This window comes from Eubalaena glacialis, chromosome 3, assembly GCF_028564815.1.
Source record: "Eubalaena glacialis isolate mEubGla1 chromosome 3, mEubGla1.1.hap2.+ XY, whole genome shotgun sequence".
Lineage (NCBI taxonomy): Eukaryota > Metazoa > Chordata > Mammalia > Artiodactyla > Balaenidae > Eubalaena > Eubalaena glacialis.
In genome coordinates, this window is record NC_083718.1 from 926,357 (window position 1) to 950,758 (window position 24,402).

The window sequence follows — 24,402 nt, forward strand, 5'->3', positions numbered from 1 at the left end:
ACATAATTACCATTTCTTTTTTGTGGTGAGAACATTTAAGATCTCTTAGCAACTTTCCAGTATATAATACAGTATTGTTAACTATGGTCACCTGCTGTACATTAGATCCCCAGAACTTGTTCATCTTATAACTGGAAGTTTGTGCCCTTTGACCAACATCTCCCCCACTCCCCAGCCCTTGCAAACCACCATTCTGCTCTGTTTCTATGAGTTCTGCATTTTTAGATTCCACATACCAGCAATATCATACAGTATCTGTTTTTCTCTGTCTGACTTATTTCACTTAGCATGATGCCCTCAAGGTCCATGCATGTTATCGTATATGGCAGGACTTCCTTCTTTCTCATGGCTGAATACTATTCTATTAGCTACAGTATAAATAGATATATATACACATACCGCGTCTTCTTCATCCGTTCATGCATACACTGACACTCAGGTTGTTTCCTATCTCAGCTACTGTGAATAATGCTGCATTGAACACGGGAGTGCAGATATCTCTTTGAAATTCTGATTTCATTTCCTTTGGATATACACTCAGAAGTGGAATTGCTGGATCATATGGTAGTTCTATTTTTAATTTTTTAAGGACCCTCCATACAGTTTTCCACAGTGGCTGCACCAATTTACATTCCCACCAGCAGTGTGGGAGGGCTCCCTTTTCTCCACACCCTCACCAACACTTGTTATTTCTTGTCTTTTTGATAACAGCCATTCTAACAGGTGTGAGGTGATAGCTCAATAGGGTTTTGAGTTGGACTTCTCTGATGATTAGTGATGTTGAGCATCTTTTCATGTGCCTGTTGTCCATTTGTATGTCTTCTTTGGAAAAATTTCTATTCAGCTCTTCTGCTTTTTTAATTGGATTGTTTGGTTTTTTGCTATTGAGTTGTATGAGTTCCCTATATATTTCGGATACTGACCTCTTATCAGATATGTGACTTGCAAATATTTTCTCCCATTCCGTAGGTTGCCTTTTCATTGTGTTGTTTGTTTTGCTGTGCAGAAGTTTTTTAGTTTGATGTAGAACCACTTATTTATTTTTGCTTTTGTTTCTTGTGCTTTTGGTGTAATATCCAAAAAAATCATTGTCAAGACCAACGTCAAGAAGGTTTTCTCATAGGAGTTTCATAGTTTCAGGACTTACTTGACTCCATTTTGAGTTAATTTTTGTGAGCATGAAAATAAGGGTCCAATGTCATTCTTCTGCATGTGATTATCCAGTTTTCCCAACACCATTTATTGAAGAGACTATCTTTTTCCCATTGAGTCTTCCTGGCTCTCTTGCTCAAATATTAGTTGACCGTATATGTGAGGGTTTGTTTCTGGGCTCTGCAGTCTGTTCCATTGGTCTATGTGTCTACTTTTCTGCCAGTACCATACTGTTTTGATTACTATAGTTTGTAATCAGGAAATGTGATGCCTCCAGCTTTGCCTTCTTTCTTTGGCTATTCAGGGTCTTTTGTGGTACCAAGTTTTAGGATTGTTTTTTCTAGTTCTGCGAAAAATGCCATTGGAATTTTGATAAAAATTGCATTGAATCTATATATGGCTTTGGGTTGTATGAATGTTTTAACCATATTAATTCTTCCAATCCATGAACACAGGATATCTTTCCATTTATTTGTGTCTTCTTCAGTTTCTTTCATCAGAGTCTTACAGTTTTCAGCATACAGATCTTTCACCTCCTTAAATTTATTCCTAAGTATTTTATTGTTTTTGATGCCATTGTAAATGGGAATGTATTTTTTACTTCTTTTTCAGATAGGTTGTCATTATTGTATAGAAGCGCAACTGATTTCTGTATACTGATTTTGTATTCTACAACTTTACCAAATTTGTTGATTAATTCTAACAGTGTTTTGTTTGAGTCTTTAGGATTTTCTATACATGAGATCATATCATCTGTAAACAAAGACAATTTTACTTCTTCCTTTCTGATTTGGATGCCTTTTATTTCTTTTTCTTGCCTGGATATGACTTCCAGTACTATGTTGAATAGGAGTGGTGAGAGTGGGCACCCTTGTCTTATTCCTGATCTTAGAGGAAAAGCTTTCAAACTTTCACCACTGAGTATAATGTTAACTGTGGGCTTGTCGTATATGGCCTTTATTATGTTGAGGGACATTCCTCCTACAATCAGTTTGTTGAGAATTTTTATCACGAAAGGATGTTGTATTTTGTCAAATGCTTTTCCTGCATCTGTTGAGATGATCATATAATTTTTATCTTTCATTCTACTAATTGGTATATCACTTTTATTGATTTGCATATGTTGAGCCATCCTTGCATCCCAGGGATAAATCCCATTTGATCATGGTGTGTGATCCTTTTATTGTGCTGCTAAATTCAGGTTGCTAATATTGTGTTGAGAATCTTTGCATCTATATTCATCAGGAATATTGGCCTAGAGTTTTCTTTTCTTGTAGTGTACCTATCTGGCTTTGTTATCAGGGTAATGCTGGTCTTGTAAAAAGAGTTTGAAAGTGTTCCTTCCATTTCAATTTTTGGGGAAGAGTTTGAGAAGGACTGGTATTAATTCTTCTTTAAATGTTTGGTAGTATTCACCAGGGAAACCATCTGGTCCTGGGTTTTTCTTGTTGTTTGATTACTGATTCAATCTCCTTATCTGTTATTGATCCATTCAGATTTTCTATTTCTTCCTGATTCAGTCTTGGTAAGTTGCATATTTCTGAGGATTTACCCGTTTCTTCTAGGTTATCCAATTTGTTTGCACACAATTGTTCACAGTAGTCTCTTATGATCCTGTGTATTTCTATGGTATCTGTTGTAATGTCTTCTTCATTTCTCATTTTATTTATTTGAGTCTTCTATCTTTTTCTTAGTCTAGCTAAAGGTTTGTCAATTTGTTTATTTTTCAAAAAACATAAAAGCTCTTAGTTTCATTCATATTTTCTATTGTTTTTCTGGTCTCTTATTTCAATTATTTCTGCTCTGATCTTTGTTATTTTCTTCCTTCTGTGAACTTTGGGCTTAGCTTGTCCTTCTTTTTCTAGTTCCTAGAGGTGTAAAGTTAGGTTATTTGAGATCTTTCTTTTTTCCTAAGGCATGCATTTATCGCTATAAACTTCCCTCTTAGAACTGCTTTTGCTACCTCCCACAAGTTTTGGTATGTTGTGTTTCATTTTCGTTTGTTTCAAGATATTTTTGGATTTTTCTTTTGATTTCTTCTTTGACCCACTGGTTGTTCAGTAGCATGTTGTTTAATCTCCACAGTCTGTGAATTTTCTAGTTTTCCTCCTGCTATTGATTTCTAGTTTCATATCACTGTGGTCAGAAAATATACTTGGTATGATTTCAGTCTTCTTAAATTTGCCAAGACGTGTACTGTGGCCTGTCATATGACCTATCCTGGAGAATGTTCTGTGTGCACTTGGCAAGGATGTTTGTTCTGCTGTTGGATGGAATGTTCTGTATGTCTACTCGGTCCATTTGGTCTAAAGGATAGTTTAAGTCCAGCGTTTCTTTGTTGATTTTCTGCCTGGATGATCTATCCATTGTTGAAAGCAGGATACTATCATTGTATTATTGTCTATTTCCCCCTTCAGCTCTGTCAGTATTTGCTTAATATATTTAGGTGTTCCGATGCTGGGTGCACATGTACTGTATTCACAATTATTATATCCTCTCGATGAACTGAAAGGGGTAACTGATCTGGAACAGACCAGAATTCCACACACAAAGAGTTAACAGTGCTGCAAAGGTAAGCATACATATGAATACCTCTTCCAACAGAGTATACTCCTTAATGGAAGAGTCAGAAATTAAAATCAAAACTACTTTAAAAATCCAGTTTATTTTTAAAAAGTCATTTGTAAATTGTAACACCAATCTGAGGAGATAAGGCTGAGTGGGACTTGATGGTAAGTTAGGCATAAAGTTCTTCAATTCAATAGGACACAAAAACTATACACAGTATTCATACAAGTATTTTCTGCCCTAGAACATCATTATTTTAAGGCAGGGGTCAGCATACTTTCTATTTAAGGCCAGATATTAAATGTTTTCAGCGTTGCAGGCCATTTGGTCTGTCACAGCTATTCAGCTCTGCTGTAGGAGTGCAAATGCAGCTTTGGATAACGTGTGAGCAAACGGATATGGCCAGGACTGGCCCTGACTGTTCTAAAGCATCACGTCAGAAAAGGTCGCTGGAGAGAAATCTTTTGGACTCAACTGCAGATTGTGGGTAAAGTGGTTTAACAGAAAGACTACACATCACTATAAACCATGTCCACACAGTTTTGTGGTGGTTCTAGCAAACGCCCTAAGACCTGTCCTCCCTGCTAACGAGTGTTATTTGCAACTTTTTTAACTAAAAGAACCCGAAGACCTCCAGCAGCAGAATCCTGACCTAGTCTCTGAAATGGATTCTTCTGAAAATATAAAATAAGTTCTTTCAGACTTTATTCTTCTAAGTTAGCTTCCTTACCGTGACAAACTACCAGAATAATTTTCATGATTAGTATCGTTAAAGATCATTTCAGAGGTTGTAATAAATACCTCAACCAGCACCACTTTCAGCTCTCATCAAGAGAAAAGATGCAAAGTCATAAACAGAATTTGGCCAGTACTCAAAGGGACACTGTATCTCATCCTTTCTTTAGACTTCACAGTGTGAAGCAAAGTCCACACCGTGTACACAGAGTAAGACATGTTCATGCCCCTCCTCAGTCTAACCTGCATCATCAAAGAACAGTCAGGTCGCCTAGCTGCACAATGCGTACACAGCCCCAGAACGGCAAAAACAAGGAAGGACTGGCCCTCCTTTTGGCATCTGGCCTATTCTTGTGTGAGTATTAAGAGGGTATGTGATGCGGGTAATGATGACTAACACTGTGCGGGTAGACCCAACCTTCCTATCACACTACAGCACACGGCCCTGCACAGCAGAGCCTCACCTGCCCCTCTAACCCCTTAGCTTACCTTGCTTCTTCACTTGCTGCAGAAGAAGATCCTTCATGGCAGGCTCTTCTGCGAGGTCAGAAGGGACTTCTCCTTCACTGTTCACAACACCCACGCTGGCCCCATGGTTAATGAAATACCTGTGCAGACAAGATACAGAATCAAGGTTCTCTCTCCAGTCTAACATCAGCTTACACTCCTATCCCTGGGGTTCAGTGTAGAGCACGGCCTCTGTTCTGGAGTTTTTAATGTGGTCCCAGATAAGGTATTCCACTGTTAATTTCTAACTCCACTAGCCTTCAACAATTAGGATCAAAAGCTTCCCTATTTCTTGGTAAGAACAATGCCTACAAGCGGGATTTCCTTCATACTCATGTTCCTAACCCCACCCTCTCATTCCCAGTGGACAGCAAGAGACTTTCTAAATATCACATGGAAGACATGCAGCCCTAAAGCTCACCCACCATCCCTGGGGTCCAAACACAGGCTCCCAAAAGGACTTACTACACCTGTAATATTGAGAATGAGAGTTCCCAGAAGACATGTAAAGAAGTAGTTCTCACAGAAACTTTCCCAATGCCACATTAAGAGTATATTAAGTAGTGTTGGGGCATGAAAACAGAAAAATAAAGGATGAATAAAAATTTTCATGAATCTGCCTAAATTACGCCTCCATAAAACTCTCCCTTCAACCAGCCATATACATGAAATCTACACTCTAAGAAGAAACTAAATTACTGAAGAAACAAATTGTTCTATTCTAAATGATTAGATTCTATATTGAAATATAATACTTGATCCTAAAGAAGAAAGGTCTGACCATTTTAATACCTTACATAGATCCTTTTTGATTTTCAAAGTACTTTCACGTAAAATTATATAATGAGTCTTAAACAATTTTATGAAGTAGGCAAGGTGGGTACTATTAGGGGGCAAATGGCAGAGGTTATGCCCCAGTCTTTTGAATTCAAGTCTAGTTCACCTTGGCACTAAATCAAGTTACTTTTGGGCCAGTGAGAATCCCAATTATGCTGGGAGCTCTATCAAATATAAGTATTTAAAGGAGAAAGAAAACCTGTTTAAATTAAACTTCAACGAATCAACAACTCAGTAAGCACGTGCTGGTCCCCTCCTGCGTTTAAAGGCACCACATTTTAGACACTGTAGAAGATCTTAAGAGGATAATCAATGCATGGCCACTGTATTCAAGGAGGCAGAGGAGAATCAACAAAGATTACATCAAGACCACGTTTTTGCTTTCTCATTGCCTAGTACCTAGTATAAATAGAGCTTCAATAAATGTTTTTAACTTACAGATTGATTCCACATATATGAACTCATCTCATTTTCGGCTTTCTCCATCTTTCCCTCACAGACTCAGACGGAAACAAACTCTTTCTCCTCCAAGGCTAACCTGCTCCATGTGTTTTCTTAATTGTACTGAGGCCCAGTCCTCTGTCCATCTGTGGCTCCTCGTTTCCCTAATCAAGAGCTCCTCTCTTTTGGTTTCTCCCCTTCAGGACAAAGAGGACATTCAACTACACCTCCCCAACCCTGAAAAATCAAAATGCAAATAATATACACAGTAAGCACTCGAGAAATGCTTTCTGGATGGAACTGTGCCCTCTACTCCAACCAAACTCAACGCCTCACTGTCCCCAGACACACCCCACTGTCGCTCAGCCTCTCCCACAGCTTGAGTAGTTTCTCCCCACCGATGAAACACCCTCCCCTTCTCCTTTCCCTGCTAGAAACTTTTCATATCTTTCAAGGTCCATTGAAAATGCCTTTGCCTGTTCTCACCAACCACATCTTCCCTCTCCTTCCTTGAACTCCGTCCTCCCCAGCACTAAGTCTGCGCTTCTGTCATGACATACACGGATCTTGATGCAACTGCCCCACCAGGCTGAAAGCTACTTCAGGACAACAGCTGTGTCTTCCTCATGGTTATCACTGTCATGAGGTCTGACACGCTCTTTTTCCTCTTGGCAATCCACAAATATTACGTGAAATAAATAAAACATCTTAGCCACTCTGCTCTGACATCTATTCCATTCTTTACTGGATCAGGCACAATGTCACTTGGGCATACAGGCCCCTGCTTTTCCCTTTTCTGACAAGTTCTTAGACCCATGATCAAGAAGACTCATTTCTAGAAAGTAATCTGGTTCAGAAGAGATTCTTCTTAAGTAAGGCTACCTTCCTAAACCATTTTAAGGGTGAGGAGGAAACAGGAAAAACCTCTCTAGTTTCACACTTTTACCTGAACAAGAATCAATATCAACCTATGAGGTAAGATTTTTTAACTTATTATTATTATTTTTTATCTTTGGCCACACCATGCAGCATGTGGGATCTTAGTTCCCTGACCAGGGATCAAACCTGGGTCCCCTGCATTGGGAACACAGAGTCTTAACCACTGGACCGCCAGGGAAGTCCCTAAAAAGTAATATTTACTTTATTCCTGAGAATCTTTATAGTTACCCTGAGGCTTCAGAAATACCCATTAGCTCCGTAAATATGCCCTCTAGAAAATAAAGCCTCTGTGGGAATTCCCTGGTGGTCCAGTGGTTAGGACTCACTGCCGAGGATACGGGTTCAATCCCTGGTCGGGGAACTAAGATCCCACAAGCCACGTGCGGTGTGGCCAAGAAAGACAGAAAGAAAATAAAGCCTCTGTATTCTTCTTAACTCATCATTGACATAAGGTCTTTTTGCTACTATTCTAAGGGGGGGAAGAAAGAAAATGAAATGTGTTCAAAAACTCAGAATAAATTAGCACCCCAATAAACTATAAAGCCAAACTAAATGCTGTACCCTTGGCTCAATAATCTGCTTCTAAGTTAAACACTTACTGGTAATAGAAATGGAAAACATCCCATTAACTAGCAATAAGCCTGAACTCAAAATCAGGAATAAAGAGCCCCTAAACCTCTTTTTAAAAAATATGTCATACTGAGTTCAAATATGAGACAAAAAAAGGTCATCATGGAACATGGAACAGAATGCACTTAGATTCTTCCCTAGAAAGCCAGTTTGCCTTTTCTTTGTTTCCACTCCCTCGAAATTTAGCGTTTCCAATGATTCCGGGAATAAGAGTATAGAGTTTAAGGTCTTTAAGATACAAAAAGAAAAATGACAAAATGATCAAATGCTAATCGTATCTGAAACACTGTTCAGAGGCCCTGAGGTGAGCCAACCAAAATGAGTAGCATAGCAACGGGGTTCTTTCATTGTCCGGAAAACGCTGCTGCACATATGAGGACGTAAGGACGGTCAGGTGGATACCGTCTAAGGGTGACGCACAGCAGAAGGTGAGGAGGGCCGTTCCCACCACCCCACCACACAAGGGGGTCTGGTCGAGCTCATCTTTCCTGGCCAGACTTTCATGTCTGACTACTAATCACCTGTATGAGGAAACAGTAACTCTCACCAATTCATTTCACTCAAGGTAATATTTATTTGGGCAAGAGACACTTAAATTGTGAACTTATTTCCAAAGGAACTATGTTCATCCATAAAGATGAGATAAAGAAACCACTGTGAAAAAGCATTTACAATCATCCTCTGTACTCAGCTTCACAAAAGGAAGAAAAAAGAGCCTCCGTGGATTACGCCAACACGAGGGGCCCTAATTCCAAGCGTGGGCTCTGCCTGTTACCTTCCAATGAAGAAAAGTGAAATCCTTGAATGTAATGAGATTTGGTAGCTCAAAATCACAAACAAGCCACCTGAACAAATAACCAAATATCAGTGATGAGGGACTAACATGTCCTATAAATGTTTCTTAGATACAGTTTTCAAGTGAAAATGGAAACCTCTGAGGAAGCCACCTTCACTCCTGGGCATCGGAACGCTGGTGAGTGGGCTAGGCTGAGAATCAGAGCCCTCCCGTTAGGCCCTGGGAAGGGGCAGCCCGGCAAGAGGGGGCGACTGATTCACAGAACCAGAACGGAGACAGGAGAAAACCGCACTGCTGACTCCTGCTGGCGGTGGGGCCAGTCCAGCCGCCCGCTTTTCAGAACAAGAAGCCCAGTCAACACCAGTGCTTCGGCCTGATCTTTCTCTGGCTCTGACCCTGCCGTTGTCTGACTTCCCCCGCTGGGCACCCTCCCCCGGGACACCCGGGCAAAGCAGTTTCTGTGGGAGGCCATTCCCAGGCCTCTGCAGAGCTGTTTGCCGAACAGAAGAAATGTAACGGAGCTCTAATCCTACTGAAAGGGGCCTTAAGACAAGCAACCGGATCTTCAAAGGACCACAGCATATCATGATTTTATTTAGAGAACTTACCTTAGCAATCTACACTCACTCTCATCTAGAATACACTCAATTGCCTCATTTTAAAGATGTTTGAAGTGACAACATCTCTTTCTATTTAAAAATAACCTCCCTGACCACTCCTTCATTCAACAGACATCAACTTAGTGCCCCTTCCAGCCCAGACACTATGTGGTTGGGATTCTTCTGCCCAGGGAGGGGCCCCGGCTGTGCTGGAGGCTGGTCTCAATGAGGGCCGGGCAGGGGGGCACGTGCCCCTCCCACCCTTCCTTTGCTCGGATGCTTGGCTCTCACTCTTCTGCTATTACCTACGTGAATTCTGCGACCAGCAGCCAGGCATTCTCCACCTTCATTTGTATTAAGCACTGCTTTTTAAAAAAAAAAACAATAAAACAGGTTTACAAAAAAGTCCAGAAAAATTCTCCAGGCCTGCCCACATGTGTCCAGCTATAGTCGCTCAAAAAGTCAACCCAGACAGTGCAACAGACAGAAGCCACCTCTGCATATCCCAACAAATATGAATTACCTGAAAATAGAAGCAAACACAAAATTTCAACTAAAAAAACTATAGATTTAGCAGCTATGTAAAAATATTCAATTTCCTGCTTTTATAATTTGTAGTAAAGAGAAATTACTACTATTTATAAAATTCAAATTCTTAAGAGCGGAAGAGAACCAGAGGCTATCCTACAAGCACCCCACCAGTACAGAGACTCACTCTGCTATGTTGAGGTAGCCACAGGACGCTGCTGCGTGGAGGGGTGTCCAGCCCTCGTTGTCCTGCTGGTTTACATTGGCTCCATTCTCCACCAGAAACTTCACCATGTCCAAATTTTCATCAATACAAGCCTGAAAAGAAAAGTCCATCCATTTACTCAACAAGTACTTACTGAGTTCTACACCGTGCCAGACACTGCTCTGGGCACGGACAATGCAGCAGCGCTGATGAAACATTGATTTCCATTTCTTGCATCCTGATGCAAGTGTCCAGAGTGTGACTTCTCAGCTTTGTGATCTTATGCAAATCCCTGAATTCTTTCCATGCCTCAGTATCTCAGCTGTGAAACAGGTATAATGATATTTAATCTTATTTATAGTGCTGTTAGGGTCAAACGAGGAAAGCAACTTCTGAAGTACTATAAGTGGGTGAGCTCTTTCATCATTATAAAGAAAAGAGGGAATGTTAGGAACCACTAATTTGCCCAGGAATTTTAAAGGAAAATAGTCACATCGGATCAAATGCAGCTTTCTCAGTGGGAAGTTGCAGTTTATCTTCTAGGGTTGCTAAACTATCCCCACTTTGGTGAGAAAGGGTGCAGTGATCCTTCAAACAGAAGAAATGTATTTTCTTTTCATGTATCTTCTGAATAGCTGCAGACAATATGGCAAAGTATGTTTGCAGTTGTGGTTGGTTAGGCATCCTTAGCTGCCCAACTCACAGCAACAATTAGGAGAAGGCAGAGAAGCTTTCTGAATAAAGGCTTCAGGCCTACCAGAAGCCTAAAAGGAACAGTCACAAACAGCAATGAGGCCTGCCAAGACCCAAAGGCCATCTGGACTATCTACAGAGTAAAAGGAGGCAAAAAGCCCACACCGATAAAAGGGATCATCATCAAGGCTTAGGCGGATCCAAAACAGCTGAGACAATTCAGGACCAGAAACAAATGAGATTCCTCTTTCTAAAACTTGTCTCTTAACCCCCTCCTTTTCAAAAAAAAAAAGGTTAAAGCTTGAGCTGAGAAACAATTATCTGGATCAAAATGATTTTTATAACAATATTAATACATGATTTGCTTTTTCTGCTGTGTTGACATTTGCACTAACAATGCAAAGCCATGGTGGGGAGAACTCCTGGAGCCTTTGCACAAGTCAAGGGAGGCACCAGAGGGTGCGGGTGCTGACTGTACTCTTCCTGGCCACATGCTCTCAAGCAAAACAAAACCCAAAAAAGGCCAGTTTCACTCAAGAACGACCTTGATGAAGCAGTAAACATTATTAATTTTATTAAACTGTAAGTGTTCTTAATATTCTGTGTGACAAAACAGCAGGCACACATAAAGCCCTTCTCCACGTAACAAAGCACAGCGCCATCTCTAAGCAAAAAGCTCCTGTGTATCTGTTTGAGTTGCGAGATGGACGAGCAGCTTTTCCACAGATGCTATTTTTCCTCAAAAGAGCAACCGACAGGTAAATTACAATGATTAAGACTTGAAAACGAACAAGGTGAGCCTGTCACTTCAAAGAAAAAAACCTAATATTTGTTGCCAATGATAAAATTTGACCATCCAATTAAAATCAGAATTTTGGGAAACATACCCACTACCATGAGCTTGACAGCTTCCTAATACTCAGTTCTCTGATGCGGTCAATGGGATTATCAACAAATGTGGTTTTTTGATATTATAGACTGAAACGTATTAACATCTGGAAGATGTGCATAACTCAATGAACCCATATTTTCCACATAATCAGATGCATGGTGTGAGAAAATCATGCATGGGTAAAAGATTCATTCAAAATACAAGTTAGACCACTGGATTTTAATATCTCAAAGTAAGAAAAGTCCATTGACATGGTTTCAGATTCCACACTGCAACTAATATTTAAGAAACTACTATATACTTACTGGCGTTTTAGTATAGTGCCAAGAAGAATACCCATAATTGTCTGGACAGACTACTAAAATACTCCTCCCTTTTCCAAATAGACATCCATGTGAAGCCAGATGTTCTTTATATACTTTAATCAAAACAATGTATCACAAGACTGAATGCAGACACTAAGAGATTTGTAAAAGTGTAAAACAATGCCACTCTTCTCATGCCACCATGTCAATGGACTTATCTTACTTTGCTTTTGTTTTTGAAAGTATATAGCTCTTTTCAATTAAAATATGTGATTTATATGAACATATAATGGGTCATTGCTATTTTAAATGAATTAATAATAATAATATTTTCAAGATTTTTCAGTAATATATGATAATACTTATGAACGAAAGCTCTTTGAGGTCCTGAATAAGTTTTTAGAGTGTACAGGATTCCTTAGATCAAACAGTTTGAGAATTGATGTCTTCAGTGAAATATACCAAGGGATATTTTATGGTGATAATGAGCAACAGTTTAAACAGCAAAAGATTACTGTGGGAAAAATTCAAGTCAGAATTCAGAGGGTAACTACTACACTTAAGAAGCACCTATCCTACCAAGAGGACTTCAGGAAGCCCCTCCAGATAAACAGCGTGTCAATCCCGCTTAGAAACAAAGGATGGATGAAAGGCGGTTGATTCAATCTAGAGGATATTTAATTAGGCAACCTTGGTTACAAAAAGACATCTTTATTCATTTCCCCCAAACCATTTGATACTCTTTTTACAATTAGTGAGATTAGCTAAACATCTCAACCTAGATTTGATTTAATGTCATGTAATATATTCCTCCAACCTGATCTTTTGAGGCCAGACGACTTTTATAGCCAGTATTCACGACAGTCTCTTTTTCAACAAGCAGCTCCAAAAATTACATTTCTTCTATGATGTTTTCTTGGGTTGATCAACTTCTACAAGCTTTCCCCATTTATACTTCTTCACCATGTAAAATATTTCACAACTATTCATAACATTATAAACTATTTCATAATTATGATTATCACTAAATCTCTCATATACTGTATGTCTGCCAGTCTATAATTCCGCAGGGCAAGATTTAACCAACCCCTTGCAGAGTACCTCACTAAAAACTATTAATACTTTAACTGCGAGAATGGAAGAGGGCACTTTAAAAAAATTTTTTTTTAATTAATTTATTTTTGGTTGTGTTGGGTCTTTGCTGCTGTGCGTGGGCTTTCTCTAGTCGCGTCAAGTGGTGGCTACTCTTCGTTTTGGTGCGTGCGTTTCTTATAGCGGTGGCTTCTCTTGTTGCGGAGCACGGGCTCTAGGTGCCCGGGCTTCAGTAGTTGTGGCTCGTGGGCTCTAGAGCGCAGGCTGAGTAGTTGTGGTGCACAGGCTTAGCTGCTCCGCGGCATGTGGGATCTTCCCGGACCAGGGATCGAACCCATTTCCCCTGCATTGGCAGGCGGATTCTTAACTACTGCACCACCAGGGAAGTCCGAGGGCACTTTTCAAAAAGGTGCTAAAGTCCAAGAGAAGAAAGTGTTTTAGAGGTTAAGGACACTCTCTGCCCATGTAGTCATAAACTCCTGTGTCAGGAAGGTCAAATGTGCCATCTTGACCTGTGTTAATAAGCAGCTGGGTCAACTGCTCCTTGCTTGGCTGCAAAATGTATTTGGCTCTGAAAGAACAGCCTGAACACTTAGCCAATGGCCACACCACCACTAGGCAGAATTTTGGAAGCCAGTGTTTTCAAGATGATTCTTCACCCTTTGCAGACGATGGCATCCAAATTCCAGAGGCTGAAATAACCCCAGCTAGTCCAGGTATCAAACAGGAGAAAACCTGTCTTTTCTTTTTCCTCCCCTCTTACTTATCTCCCTTCCTTTTCTTAATCTCCTTCACCCATCATAACTTTAGTTCTCTTCCTTTTCAGTTTCATAATTTCTGTCTATGAATCTTGAATCCTTGATACAGTATTTTATAAGAATGACACTGTGAGGATGTCCGAGACAAGGACAACAAAAAGCTGGCCTAATCTGCAATGTAATCTGACAAAGCATCAATCTCCAAAGAATCATTTCAGAGAAAATAAAGCAGGACAACTGTTAGGTGATTCCCAACCCCCTCCACAGAGTGCAGGACAGTGTATTGTGAGAAGCGTCAGCTTTGGAGCCAGGCGGACCTGGGCTCGTGCCCCAGCCCTGCCAGTGCACAGAGTCCTGAGCGAGAATACAACCTGAGCGCCAGCGGCTCACCTGGAGCACGGGAATGCCGCCCACCCCGCAGGCCTTAGTGAGGGTGTAAGGAGATGAGCCCTTGGCAGAGGGCGTGGCACTGCTGTTTTCAAGCCATGGTTTTAACAAGCAGCAACAACTTCCCCAGGAAAAAGCTGAAGTCGTACTTACTCCTCACCTACCACTGCCCTCCAGCTCCAGCGCCCTTTGGGAGGAAGGCAGCCTGGCTGCAAATGTCTTTGAACAAGCAAGGTTTGGGAGCCTGTTTGTTAATCTGACTTCAGGAAATTCCCTCCAGGGCCCAGGATCCTGCGGATTCCTAAGGTCAGGAGCCATAGGACTCAAACAGTACGTCCACAGTTAACTAAACAGGATCGTCGTCGGGCAGACCAGTCAACAAATTTGTAGGACAGTCACTCTCATGACATATCTTGGAGTGACCGTTCTCTGTTCTTTGTTTTTGGTTGTTTTCTTTTTTTTCCCTCCAGAAGAAAGAATATGACTAAAGTCATGGGGGAGAGACAAACAGTCCCTGAAAACCTTCTCAACTAAATGATGACTAAATTTAGACGCCCTCTGCCCACTCCGTCTGCAGCTGTGCTGCTGACTCACGGGGACTAAGCCGGCAGGATGGGCAGACTCGCCAGCTACGAAAGCCGCGTCCGGGGCCGTGGCCCCCAACAGCGCGCCTCCACACAGGGCTGCGCGAGCCTTCCCCACACACGGCTCTTCCCTTCTCTTGAACAGGCAAAGAAGGCTAAACAGCTTTCTCATGTTACTTTTGACATCAGTGGGAAAATTCTTCTTTGCATTTAACCCTATTCTTTCTGCTGTGGCTTATGTCCATTTCTTTCTGTTTTCCTTCCCTAAAGACACACAGAATATTACTAAAGTAACAACTTGTTCTAAGCTCCTTGAGAAAAGGAGATATTATTTAATTATTAGTCCAGAAAACTATCAGAAAAATTGCCAGGTAATAATTTAAAGCTTCCTAAACTCAGCATGTCACATTTCCCTGGCAATGAGAAGCTATCTCCAAGGAAAAATCCTTGATTTTACCAGTAAAATGGGAAAGAGTACCACAATCCCTCTACTGTACCTAGTATTGCTCTCTCTACAGCAAAGGCTGATGGTTGACCAGTGCCAGAGTTAATCTGGGAGTGCAGAGGCGGCCTTACAAAACAAAGCCTCCTCCGTTCCCAAAATAGCCTGCAACTGTCACCGCCACCAAGCGCCACTGGTCCAAGCGCTGACCTTGCTGCCGTGTCTCAGGGCACTGCTCAGACTACCTGCCCGGGCCCAGAACGGCATCTCCCCAATGAAGTCCCGTCCACCCCAGCACAGGGGACATGCTGACGCTGGTCTTGGGGCAGCGGGACGCCTACTTGTTTGGATTTTTCAGCCCACGCTTGCCTTGATTTCAACAAATCATGCTGACAAAAGTGCTGGGAGATGATGATGCTTGTAATACATCCCCATTCCATACCTTTAACTATTTTGTCCGTTATACTCCCAAACTTGTATAATTCAATAATAATAATTTACATATAGTGTATATAACTCAAAATTTATATAATTCCCAAAATTATATAATTTCAACTTTATGTTGAAAACCCTAAATGCTTGGAGATAACAGCAAAGAGCCTAATTTCGTTCACAAAAATATTTATCAGCCAAACACCCTGAATCACCTATATGAAATTCTCAAGTCATTGCTAGCAAAGCTAGAATGTAAATTCCACAAGGGCAGGAATCTTTGGCTATTTGTTCACTGATATATCCCAAATACCTAGAACAGCACTGGGCACCTAGTAGGCCACCAAAAGATGTTTGTTGAATAAAAAGAACGAATGCCCAAATGCACAGAAAGTCACATTTTCTATACATTCAGTTGATTCTCGGTTATCTGGACTCACCAAAGACTTTTCTCCAGACTAATCCCACCAAAATCATTCAGCATGTCCAAGTACAGGCTGGGGCCAGACTGAGGACGCTGTATGTTGATGCCTCCCATACATTTTGTTCTGTTCACAGATCTCCGTTCCTTTGATGCAGTGTGTTGAACAGTGGCCCCAAAAAGATACGTCCATGTCCTAATCCCTGGAACTGGAGAGTGTGACCTGACTTGGAAAAGGGGTCTTTGCAGGTGTAATGAGGTTAAGGTCTTGAGGTGAGACCCTAAATCCAATGACAAGTGTCCAACTAAGAGGTAGGCAGGCAGGCAGGCAGGCAGGGGGAGATCTGACAAAGGCAGAAGAGGAGGTGGCAGTGTGACCACGGGGACAGAGACTGGAGTGATGCGGCCACAAGGAACGCCAACCGTCACCAGGAGCTGGGAGAGGCAAAGAACAGGTTTCTGCCCTGGAGCCTCCAGAGGCAGTGTGGTCCCATCAACACCTTGATTTCAGACTTCTGGCCTCCAGAGCTGTGAGACAATAGATTTCTGTTGTTTTAAGCCACGAAGTTCCTGGTGATCTGTTACAGAAGCCGCAGGAAACTAATACAACTGGCGCAGAATAGGAAGTCAGAACCTAGAGAGCCTGCCACGTCCTCACCCCTTGGTACTAACAAAAGTCACAGCAGCGGGTCACCCTTCTTTGCCAGATGAAAACTGGTCAAAAAATTAATTATACCACTTCTTAAGATACAGCTGCATTTAACAGAAGGTTTTAGAAGGTTTTTCAATCAATTTTCAGCCCAAAGAGCAATTGCCCTGGAAGAGCTGACCAAGTGCTTGCGTGAGGCACGCTGCTGCAGGTGCTCTGGCCGAGGACTGGAGCTGAAGCTCGGGGGGCAGTGAGTGAGCGGACTCACTCATTCATGGTGAGTCCGCTGTGGACCCAGCCTGTCTGAGCTCAAAGTCCCCTTGCTCCAGCAGGGCAGCCTCGCCGTGTGACAAGAATTCAGACGAACAGATTCAAGGTGATAAAGAAGTCAGTACATTTGGAAATCTCAACCAGCAGCAGATCAGCACGAGAAGGCTTTATCTTACTGTAGTTCATACCGCCTGACCCAGTGCTTGAGTCAAACCTTCCATTCCGACCGTGATACAGTGTAACCACTACTTAAGTGAGAATCATTAACAGCAGTCTGCTCCAACAGACAGGTGACCCAGCCACTGTCAGCTCTGTGTGAAAGACTCACAGCCCCACTGGCATGGACAGTTTGGCTCGCAGATGGTGAGAACTATATTTGATTATGCACTCAGTGGTCAGGCAGGCTCTGGACACAGATCTGAGGCCTTTCAGGAGAGAGAGCCAACATAGACAACAGAAGGAAAGAATTTTCCATGGAGTGTACACTAAGATTCTTGTTCTCGATAAACTGGCATATTATCCCCAGACTGCAAGTGTTCATAATTTGGGACCAGAGAACACCTTCCTTCAGTTAAGAACAAGTATTATACTGTCTAAGGGTTGACAGTATTTAGATTTCAAAAATATGTTCATTCTGGGTTCTAATACGACATCCTCAAAGTGCCGCAAGCCCTAACCCTTCAAATAATGTTTCCCTCAACCTTCCCCGTGCATTTAAATGAAGAAAAGCCCATTAAGTTGTCTTACAGGTATCACCTTGGCAACTTCTGTACTATAAAGGCTATATACAGCTGACCTAACTTTTGTCATCAAGGCAGGTTTTTGAAAAGTCAAGAAGAAGAAAGAAGATGAAGAAAGGGCCCAGAAAATGAAAGCTGCATCTTCTCAAAGCCCATGATTATTCTCAAACAGAAGTTTTATAGTTCCAGTCTCCAAACCTCTACCTGTCACTCATTGATAATCCTAATGTTGAGGAACCATAAATGAGGTCTAATAATTGTGGTAAATCCCAAGCATGAGTTTCTCTCAGATCAAAAGAGTGTATATGGCTAAATCAGCCTGACACTTGTATAGCAATAAGAAAGCCCTTGGAGAGATTATCTTCTTACAGATTGTGCACATAAGGGCTGAGGCATACCAAGTCATGAAATGATTCACCTTAACAGACTAGATCAAAAGAGGTTCCTTGGAAAAAGTAGACTATAACAAAGCTGTAGAAGGAAGGAAGGAATGTGGCAGCTGGAGCAGTCAGCATTATGACTTCGCATTCTACAGATGCAGAAACTAGCCCAGAAAAGTTAAATGAATTTAAGGTCACATACTCAGTTGTGGAACCACCTAAGTTTTCTACCTACCAATTTAGAGGCACCCAAAACAGCATTCATGGGCCACGCTCAAGATACCACTTGGCCCATGGAACTTTTTTTTTTTCTGGCTGCGCTGTGTGGCATGCGGGATCTTAGCTCCCCAACCAGGGATCGAACCTGTGCCCCCTGCATTGGGTGTGGGGAGTCTTAACCACTGGACTGACAAGGAAGCCCCTTTTGTGTGTGTGTGTGTGTGTGTGTGTGTGTGTGTGTGTGTGTGTGTGTGTGACGGAATATTTTTAATACCTGACACTATCTTCCTAAAAATGACGTTGCTTTAGCGTATACAGGGTAAACTGACATTAGTCTAGCTCTGCAATAATTTCATATGAGGAATGTGGCCAACTGGTTGATGTGAGTTGGTCACTCCTGACTAGACTAAATGCAAAACACAAAGATCCCATTTAAAGTGCCTGGGTTACCACTGTTTATTAGCATGAGTCTAGATTAGAAACCTCCCTCATAGCTTGGCTACCTGTCCTAACCGCAGCCCAAGGTCCACCCTGCTGCCAGTTGGCATGTAAACTGCTGTCCCATGGAGAGGGATTTTTCTATTTAACTCCAGATCACTCTGTGCCCATAAACAAGTGTTTCACAAGCCACAAGAGTATGGTCTGAAAGCAAGGGCACGGGCAATGTTCCACGCTGTCAAGTAAGCCTCAAAAAAGGAAGGCAGGCAATTCTGGGACCTGAGCTGGGTAAGGAGTAAAAGCCACAAAGAAATTACAGGAAGGTCAGACTCTCAAAGTATAAATCAGTACAGCAAATTTTATTCCTAAAAGAAGACATTAAACAAGAAGTTATTATTTTCCCAGCATTTTCATACAGAGTTTTGCATAGGCAAAGCTACTAATATATTAGTCCGTATCACTTACTGTCATGTCTTCCCATGGGCAGAGTTCTACACTGCAGAGGCAGCAGGGAACACGATCACGCAACCCTACCAGGTACGGTGCGGTAGTCTGCAGTGCAGACTATGGAATTAAGACCGCCTGGTCAAACACTGGGACGACCTATCAGTAGCTCTGTGTTCTTGAAACAAGTGATCTCTGTATGCTTCCGTTCCCTCATCTGCAAAATTATCGTACCAATCACAGTACCTACGTCATGGGTCACAGATGAGCTAAGGTACACAAAAGCACTCAGTGCCCAGTATATAATTTGATGCTATGGAAGTGTTAGCTGCTACTGTGACTATTATCAGTATATCATTATTTTTGTTTAGTCTCTAAGAGCACAAGAAAGGGCAAAAATTATATACTTCATTTAAAATAAACACAAATATAGTATAAACTCTATGTAAGTTCCAATAGGTGCCAACAGACCACAGAAGTCGGGGTCTGTTAGTAAGAAAGAGAAGGAAGTAAATGAGAGGTGGGACTAGAGGAGAGGGAGACAACGAGCCAGGACTGGAAGAACAGCTCACAAGGGGGCTCCGGGGCTGCAGCGCGGGCTTTACAAACACAACAGAGTCACTGCTGTAGAGGCCCATCACGTCTACTGCTAGCACAGGCAGAAAATCTGAGAAGACAGATTTAAGTTGCAGACCTGACACTGACACATCACCAAAGAACAGGTTAAGACTTCATCTTAGTGATGTGTCCCTTGAGTGTGAAGCACTTCTCATTTATTCATGTAACAAACATTTACTGAGGCCTATACTATGCCAGACATAGTCCTTAGGAAGAGAGGCAGGAATCAAAAATGAGTAAGACTTTACCATTTAGTGGTAGAAAAAGTCATTTAAATGATACATGCAAGAAGAATCATACTCTAACATAAAATAAGAGACATGTACAGTGTTAGAGCTCAGAGTAAGATGTCACTAACTTTGTCTGGGGGTGACAGGGAGGACCTCCCAAAATGGATATTATTCACCCGCGTCATAAAGGAGGCGTCGCCAGCTGAAAATGCAGGGATAAAGAGAATCAGAAGAAAGGGAACAGACATACAAAGGTCCAGAGGAGAGGAAAAAAAACAGTTTTTTGGAATGGTGAGAAGTTTGGCATGTTTGTACTCAGTCGCGGGGGGGGGCATACATGAAAATCTGAACAGGGTTTCCATCTGCCAGACTGAAGAGTTTGAACTTGACCCTGCAGGCTAATGGGACATGGAAGGAGGAGAGGCTGGTAGGGTAGATTGGCAGCAATGAAGGCCCCGTATCCCCCTATAAAGACTTTAACCTTATTCTGAAGGCAGCAGGGAGGGCCTGAGGTTTTGAAGCTAGGGGGTGAGACCATCAAAACTGTCCGAGAGTGAGAACTGCAGTGGGAACATGAAGCCTGACCTGCCGGCAGGAGAAACTCCCGACGGAGACACCTCTTGGGAACCACAACCAAGGCCAGAGAGGATGAGGTCCTGAAGGAACGTACTGTCGGTGGAGACAGAGAAGGGATGGGTTTGAGGAGCGCTCCCGAGGTGGAAGGCACAGGGTGGCTGGTCAGAGCGCCAAAGGTGAAAAGGGGTAACACAGGCTTTTAGGAGCTTAGGACCCTGCATGGACTGTGGCACCACTGAGCCAAAACAGGGATTCTAAGAAAGTCTTAGAAGTCTTTTCTGTGCCTGATTCCCAGGCAGCGCTGATTTCTCTCAAGGCCTCAGTGACTTCCATGTGCAGCGGGTACTGCCCGCTGCCCTTCCCCTCTGACACCACCCCCAAGTGAGCCCAGGAAAACCAAGGCCAAGCAGCCTGATCTCGCAGCTTCCCCGGCCCCGCAGCTAAGCCCCGGCTGGGTCAGTGTCAGGAGTGCTGCGGCCCGGCCCTGGCAAAGCATTACTGAACAGCAGCCCACAGAGCTAGAGAGCTGAGGTTATGGATCAGGTCTCAGCTGCAGCTGAAATCTCTCTAAAGTCACGTGTTAGAGACAACAGCAGTGACTCTACAACTCAAGAGAACACCTCCAATTTTTTCTCTAAAGTTTAAATCTCTGGGATAGGAAAGGAGTTGGTAAATTAAAAGCATTTTGTTGGGCCCATGTGGCATTATAAAAAAAGATTTTTCACATTAAAAATTCCAATTTGAGGCTTTTAAAAAACAAGAACACCTGGCCATGCTGGGGCCAGATTCCCACAAAGTGACGAGTGTTTGGAGCCGAGCAGCAGTTGCCGCCTCCGGGCAGAGCGTGAGCTCCTGACGCCCCGCCATCCCCACTGGGTTCTACCCTGCCCACTACATGCCCTAGCCACTTTCCCCAGATACTGTATCATGAAAACATTCAAACATACAGAGAAGTTCAAAGAACTTCAACTTCCCCCCCGGCCTGTAGTCCACCACGAGCCCTGCGCTAGACTTGCCGTATCACACACCCACCCCTCACCGACTCAGACCTTCGTGACAACTCCCCGAAACCCTTCACCTTGCCTATCATTAACTAGCACTCAATGCGTGCGCACAGCCTTATTTTTCTTTTGAAGTAGGTTCTGCACATGGGGAAAGCACACACCTTATGTGCTTCACTCACTGGGGCTAGACAAACGTCTGCACTCGTGCTGCCCATCGCTGTAGGTGTCTGAGCTGCATCCCTGAGGCATCTGACCCCTGACACACAGGAATGCTTTCCAACTTGCTCTGACCTCTGCACTGCCTGTGGCCAAGGAAACGCTGGCTATGAGCAGAATCATAGTTGACCTTTCTTAAGGCAGCATCTTACTTCTGCTGGGCCTTAACAGACCAAATCTGGGTATAATCAACTTTTGTTGTTGTTGTTTTGTTTATTAGAAGTATTGCATTTTTAAAAATTGAAGTACAGTAGGGAGTTCCCTGGTGCTCTAGTGGTTAGGACTTAGTGCTTTCACTGTCGTGACCCAGGTTCAATCCCTGGTTGGGGAACTGAGATTCCACAAGCTACACAATGGGGCCTAAATAAATAAATACATAAATAAATTGAAGTATAGCTGATTTACACTGTTGTGTTAGTTCCCTGGTTTACAGCCAAGTGACTCAGTTATACATATATATATTTATATATATATTATTTTTCAAATTCTTTTCCATTATGGTTTATTACAGGATATTGAATATAGTTCCCTGTGGTATACAGTAGGACCTTGTTGTTTATCTATATTATATATATTAGTGTGTGTATGTTAATCCCAAACTCCTAATTTATCCCTCCCCCCCTCCCCTTTGGTAACCATAAGTTTGTTTTCTATGTCTGTGAGTCTATTTCTGTTTTGTAAATAAGTTCATCTGTATCATTGTTTTAGATTCCACATATAAGTGGTATCATATATTTGTCTTTGGCTTACTTAGTATGATCATCTTTAGGTCCATCCATGTTGCTGCAAATGGCATTATTTCATTCTTTTTTATGGCTGAGTAATATTCCCGTGTGTGTGTGTACACCACACCTTGTTGATGGACATTTAGGTTGTTTCCATGTCTTGGCTATTGTAAACACTGCTGCTATGAACATTGGCGTACATGTAACTTTTTGAATTAAGAGTTTTCTCCAGGGGCTTCCCTGGTGGCGCAGTGGTTGAGAATCTGCCTGCCAATGCAGGGGACACGGGTTCGAACCCTGGTCGGGGAAGATCCCACATGCCGCGGAGCAGCTGGGCCCGTGAGCCACAATTACTGAGCCTGCGCGTCTGGAGCCTGTGCTCCGCAACAAGAGAGGCCACGATAGTGAGAGGCCCGCGCACCGCGATGAAGAGTGGCCCCCACTTGCTGCAACTAGAGAAAGCCCTCGCACAGAAACGAAGACCCAACATAGCAATCAATCAATCAATAAATAAATTTAAAAAAAAAATCCCATTATATGGACATACCATAATTAAGAAAAAAAAAAAAAAAGAGTTTTCTCCAGATATATGCCCAGGAGTGGGACTGCTGGATCATATGGCAACTCTATTTTTATTTTTTTAAGGATAATCAATTTTGCTGATAATATAAACTCACTATTGGGGATCCAAGAGAAGGTAATAGCGGTTAAGACTTTAGAAATCTAAATAACTTTTTTTTTCCTGAAAGCATCAATCTAAATAATTTAAGAAACATGGCCTATAGTCCAACTCTCAGACTGCTATGTCCTGGAGGTAAGGCAGTGGAATGAATAGTACAAATCAATAAATAACACAAACATCCCTTGAGGCCACACACGGAAGAGTTAGACTCCACCCTCTCTGACTAGCTTAGTGGTATTGCCAAGGTAACAAGGAGAGCTTCTGTTATTTACTGGTTAAGAGAAGGCATTACAAAGCCCAGGAAAAGATCAGGAATAGCAAAAAGAAACCTCATGTTCCAAAGGTAGAATAATGCACAAGTGAAACCTGAAAAAAGGATTAAAAATTTACTTAAGTCGAAGACATAGCCCAGCTATGCAATGGCATCCCTTTACGGAAATAAAAATGAGAAATGTCCCTGTCTCCTTTGATGGCAAGTGCTTACTTATCTGTAATCAAACCCCAGACTCCTGAAGCACTTGGCGGGCAGTGCACCCAGGATTAGGCAACCCTCGCCAAGGTCGGGTAGGTCAGCCACTGCTGCAGACGTGTTGAAGGTGAAGGGCAGCGTGGGCTCTTTCAACGGGTCTCCATCACCTCATTCGTGGACGGGCCGAGCCCAAGCGTGAGCACGGGCACATCCAGGACAGAGGTGGAGGGCACATTTCAGAACAGAAGTGGGGGCAGCACAAGGTACGACACAAGCAGAAGATCCAACACAAATGCCAGAGTCCAGCCCGATCTCTCCACAGCAAAGTTTCCTACCTGTAAGAGAGCGAGCACCAAACTGGACCCTCCTCTGACCGCAGGGTGGATGGGAGGACATGAGAGATAAATACGAAAGTAGATGTTTAAAAAGGTTAGTACGTAAATCCAAGTACTGCTGTTAACACACGGTCTTTGTGTGATTTTATAAAACAAAATATACTATGAGGCAGTCTGGTGCATTGATTTAGAGCAGGGGATGGCAAACTTTCTCTGTAAAGAGCCCGAGAGTAAGTATTTTAGGCTTTGCAGGCCACATAGTCTCCCACAAACACTCAACTCTGCCTGCAGTGTGAAAACAGCCATGGACAATACCAATGAGGGTAGCTGTGCTCCACAAAAATTTTATGGATACTGAAATTTAGATTCCATATAAATTTCACGCCACAAAATATTGTTCTTCTTTTTCTTTTTTCAACCAATTAAAAATGCAAAATCCATTTTCAGCTCGTAGGATGTACAAA

General features: G+C 42.4%; 1 protein-coding gene across 14 annotated transcripts in view; it reads right to left on the reverse strand.

The window, feature by feature from the left end:
- Positions 1-24,402, reverse strand: part of PPP1R12B (protein phosphatase 1 regulatory subunit 12B) — a 199,344-nt gene that overhangs the window by 135,080 nt on the left and 39,862 nt on the right. For all 14 annotated transcript variants that reach the window (XM_061187241.1, XM_061187240.1, XM_061187239.1 and 11 more), the window contains exons 2-3: positions 9,920-10,050; positions 4,945-5,063 (exon numbers count right to left, since the gene is read on the reverse strand). In XM_061187241.1, the coding sequence (XP_061043224.1) occupies positions 4,945-5,063; positions 9,920-10,050 (250 nt within the window). The remainder of the gene's footprint in view (positions 1-4,944; positions 5,064-9,919; positions 10,051-24,402) is intronic.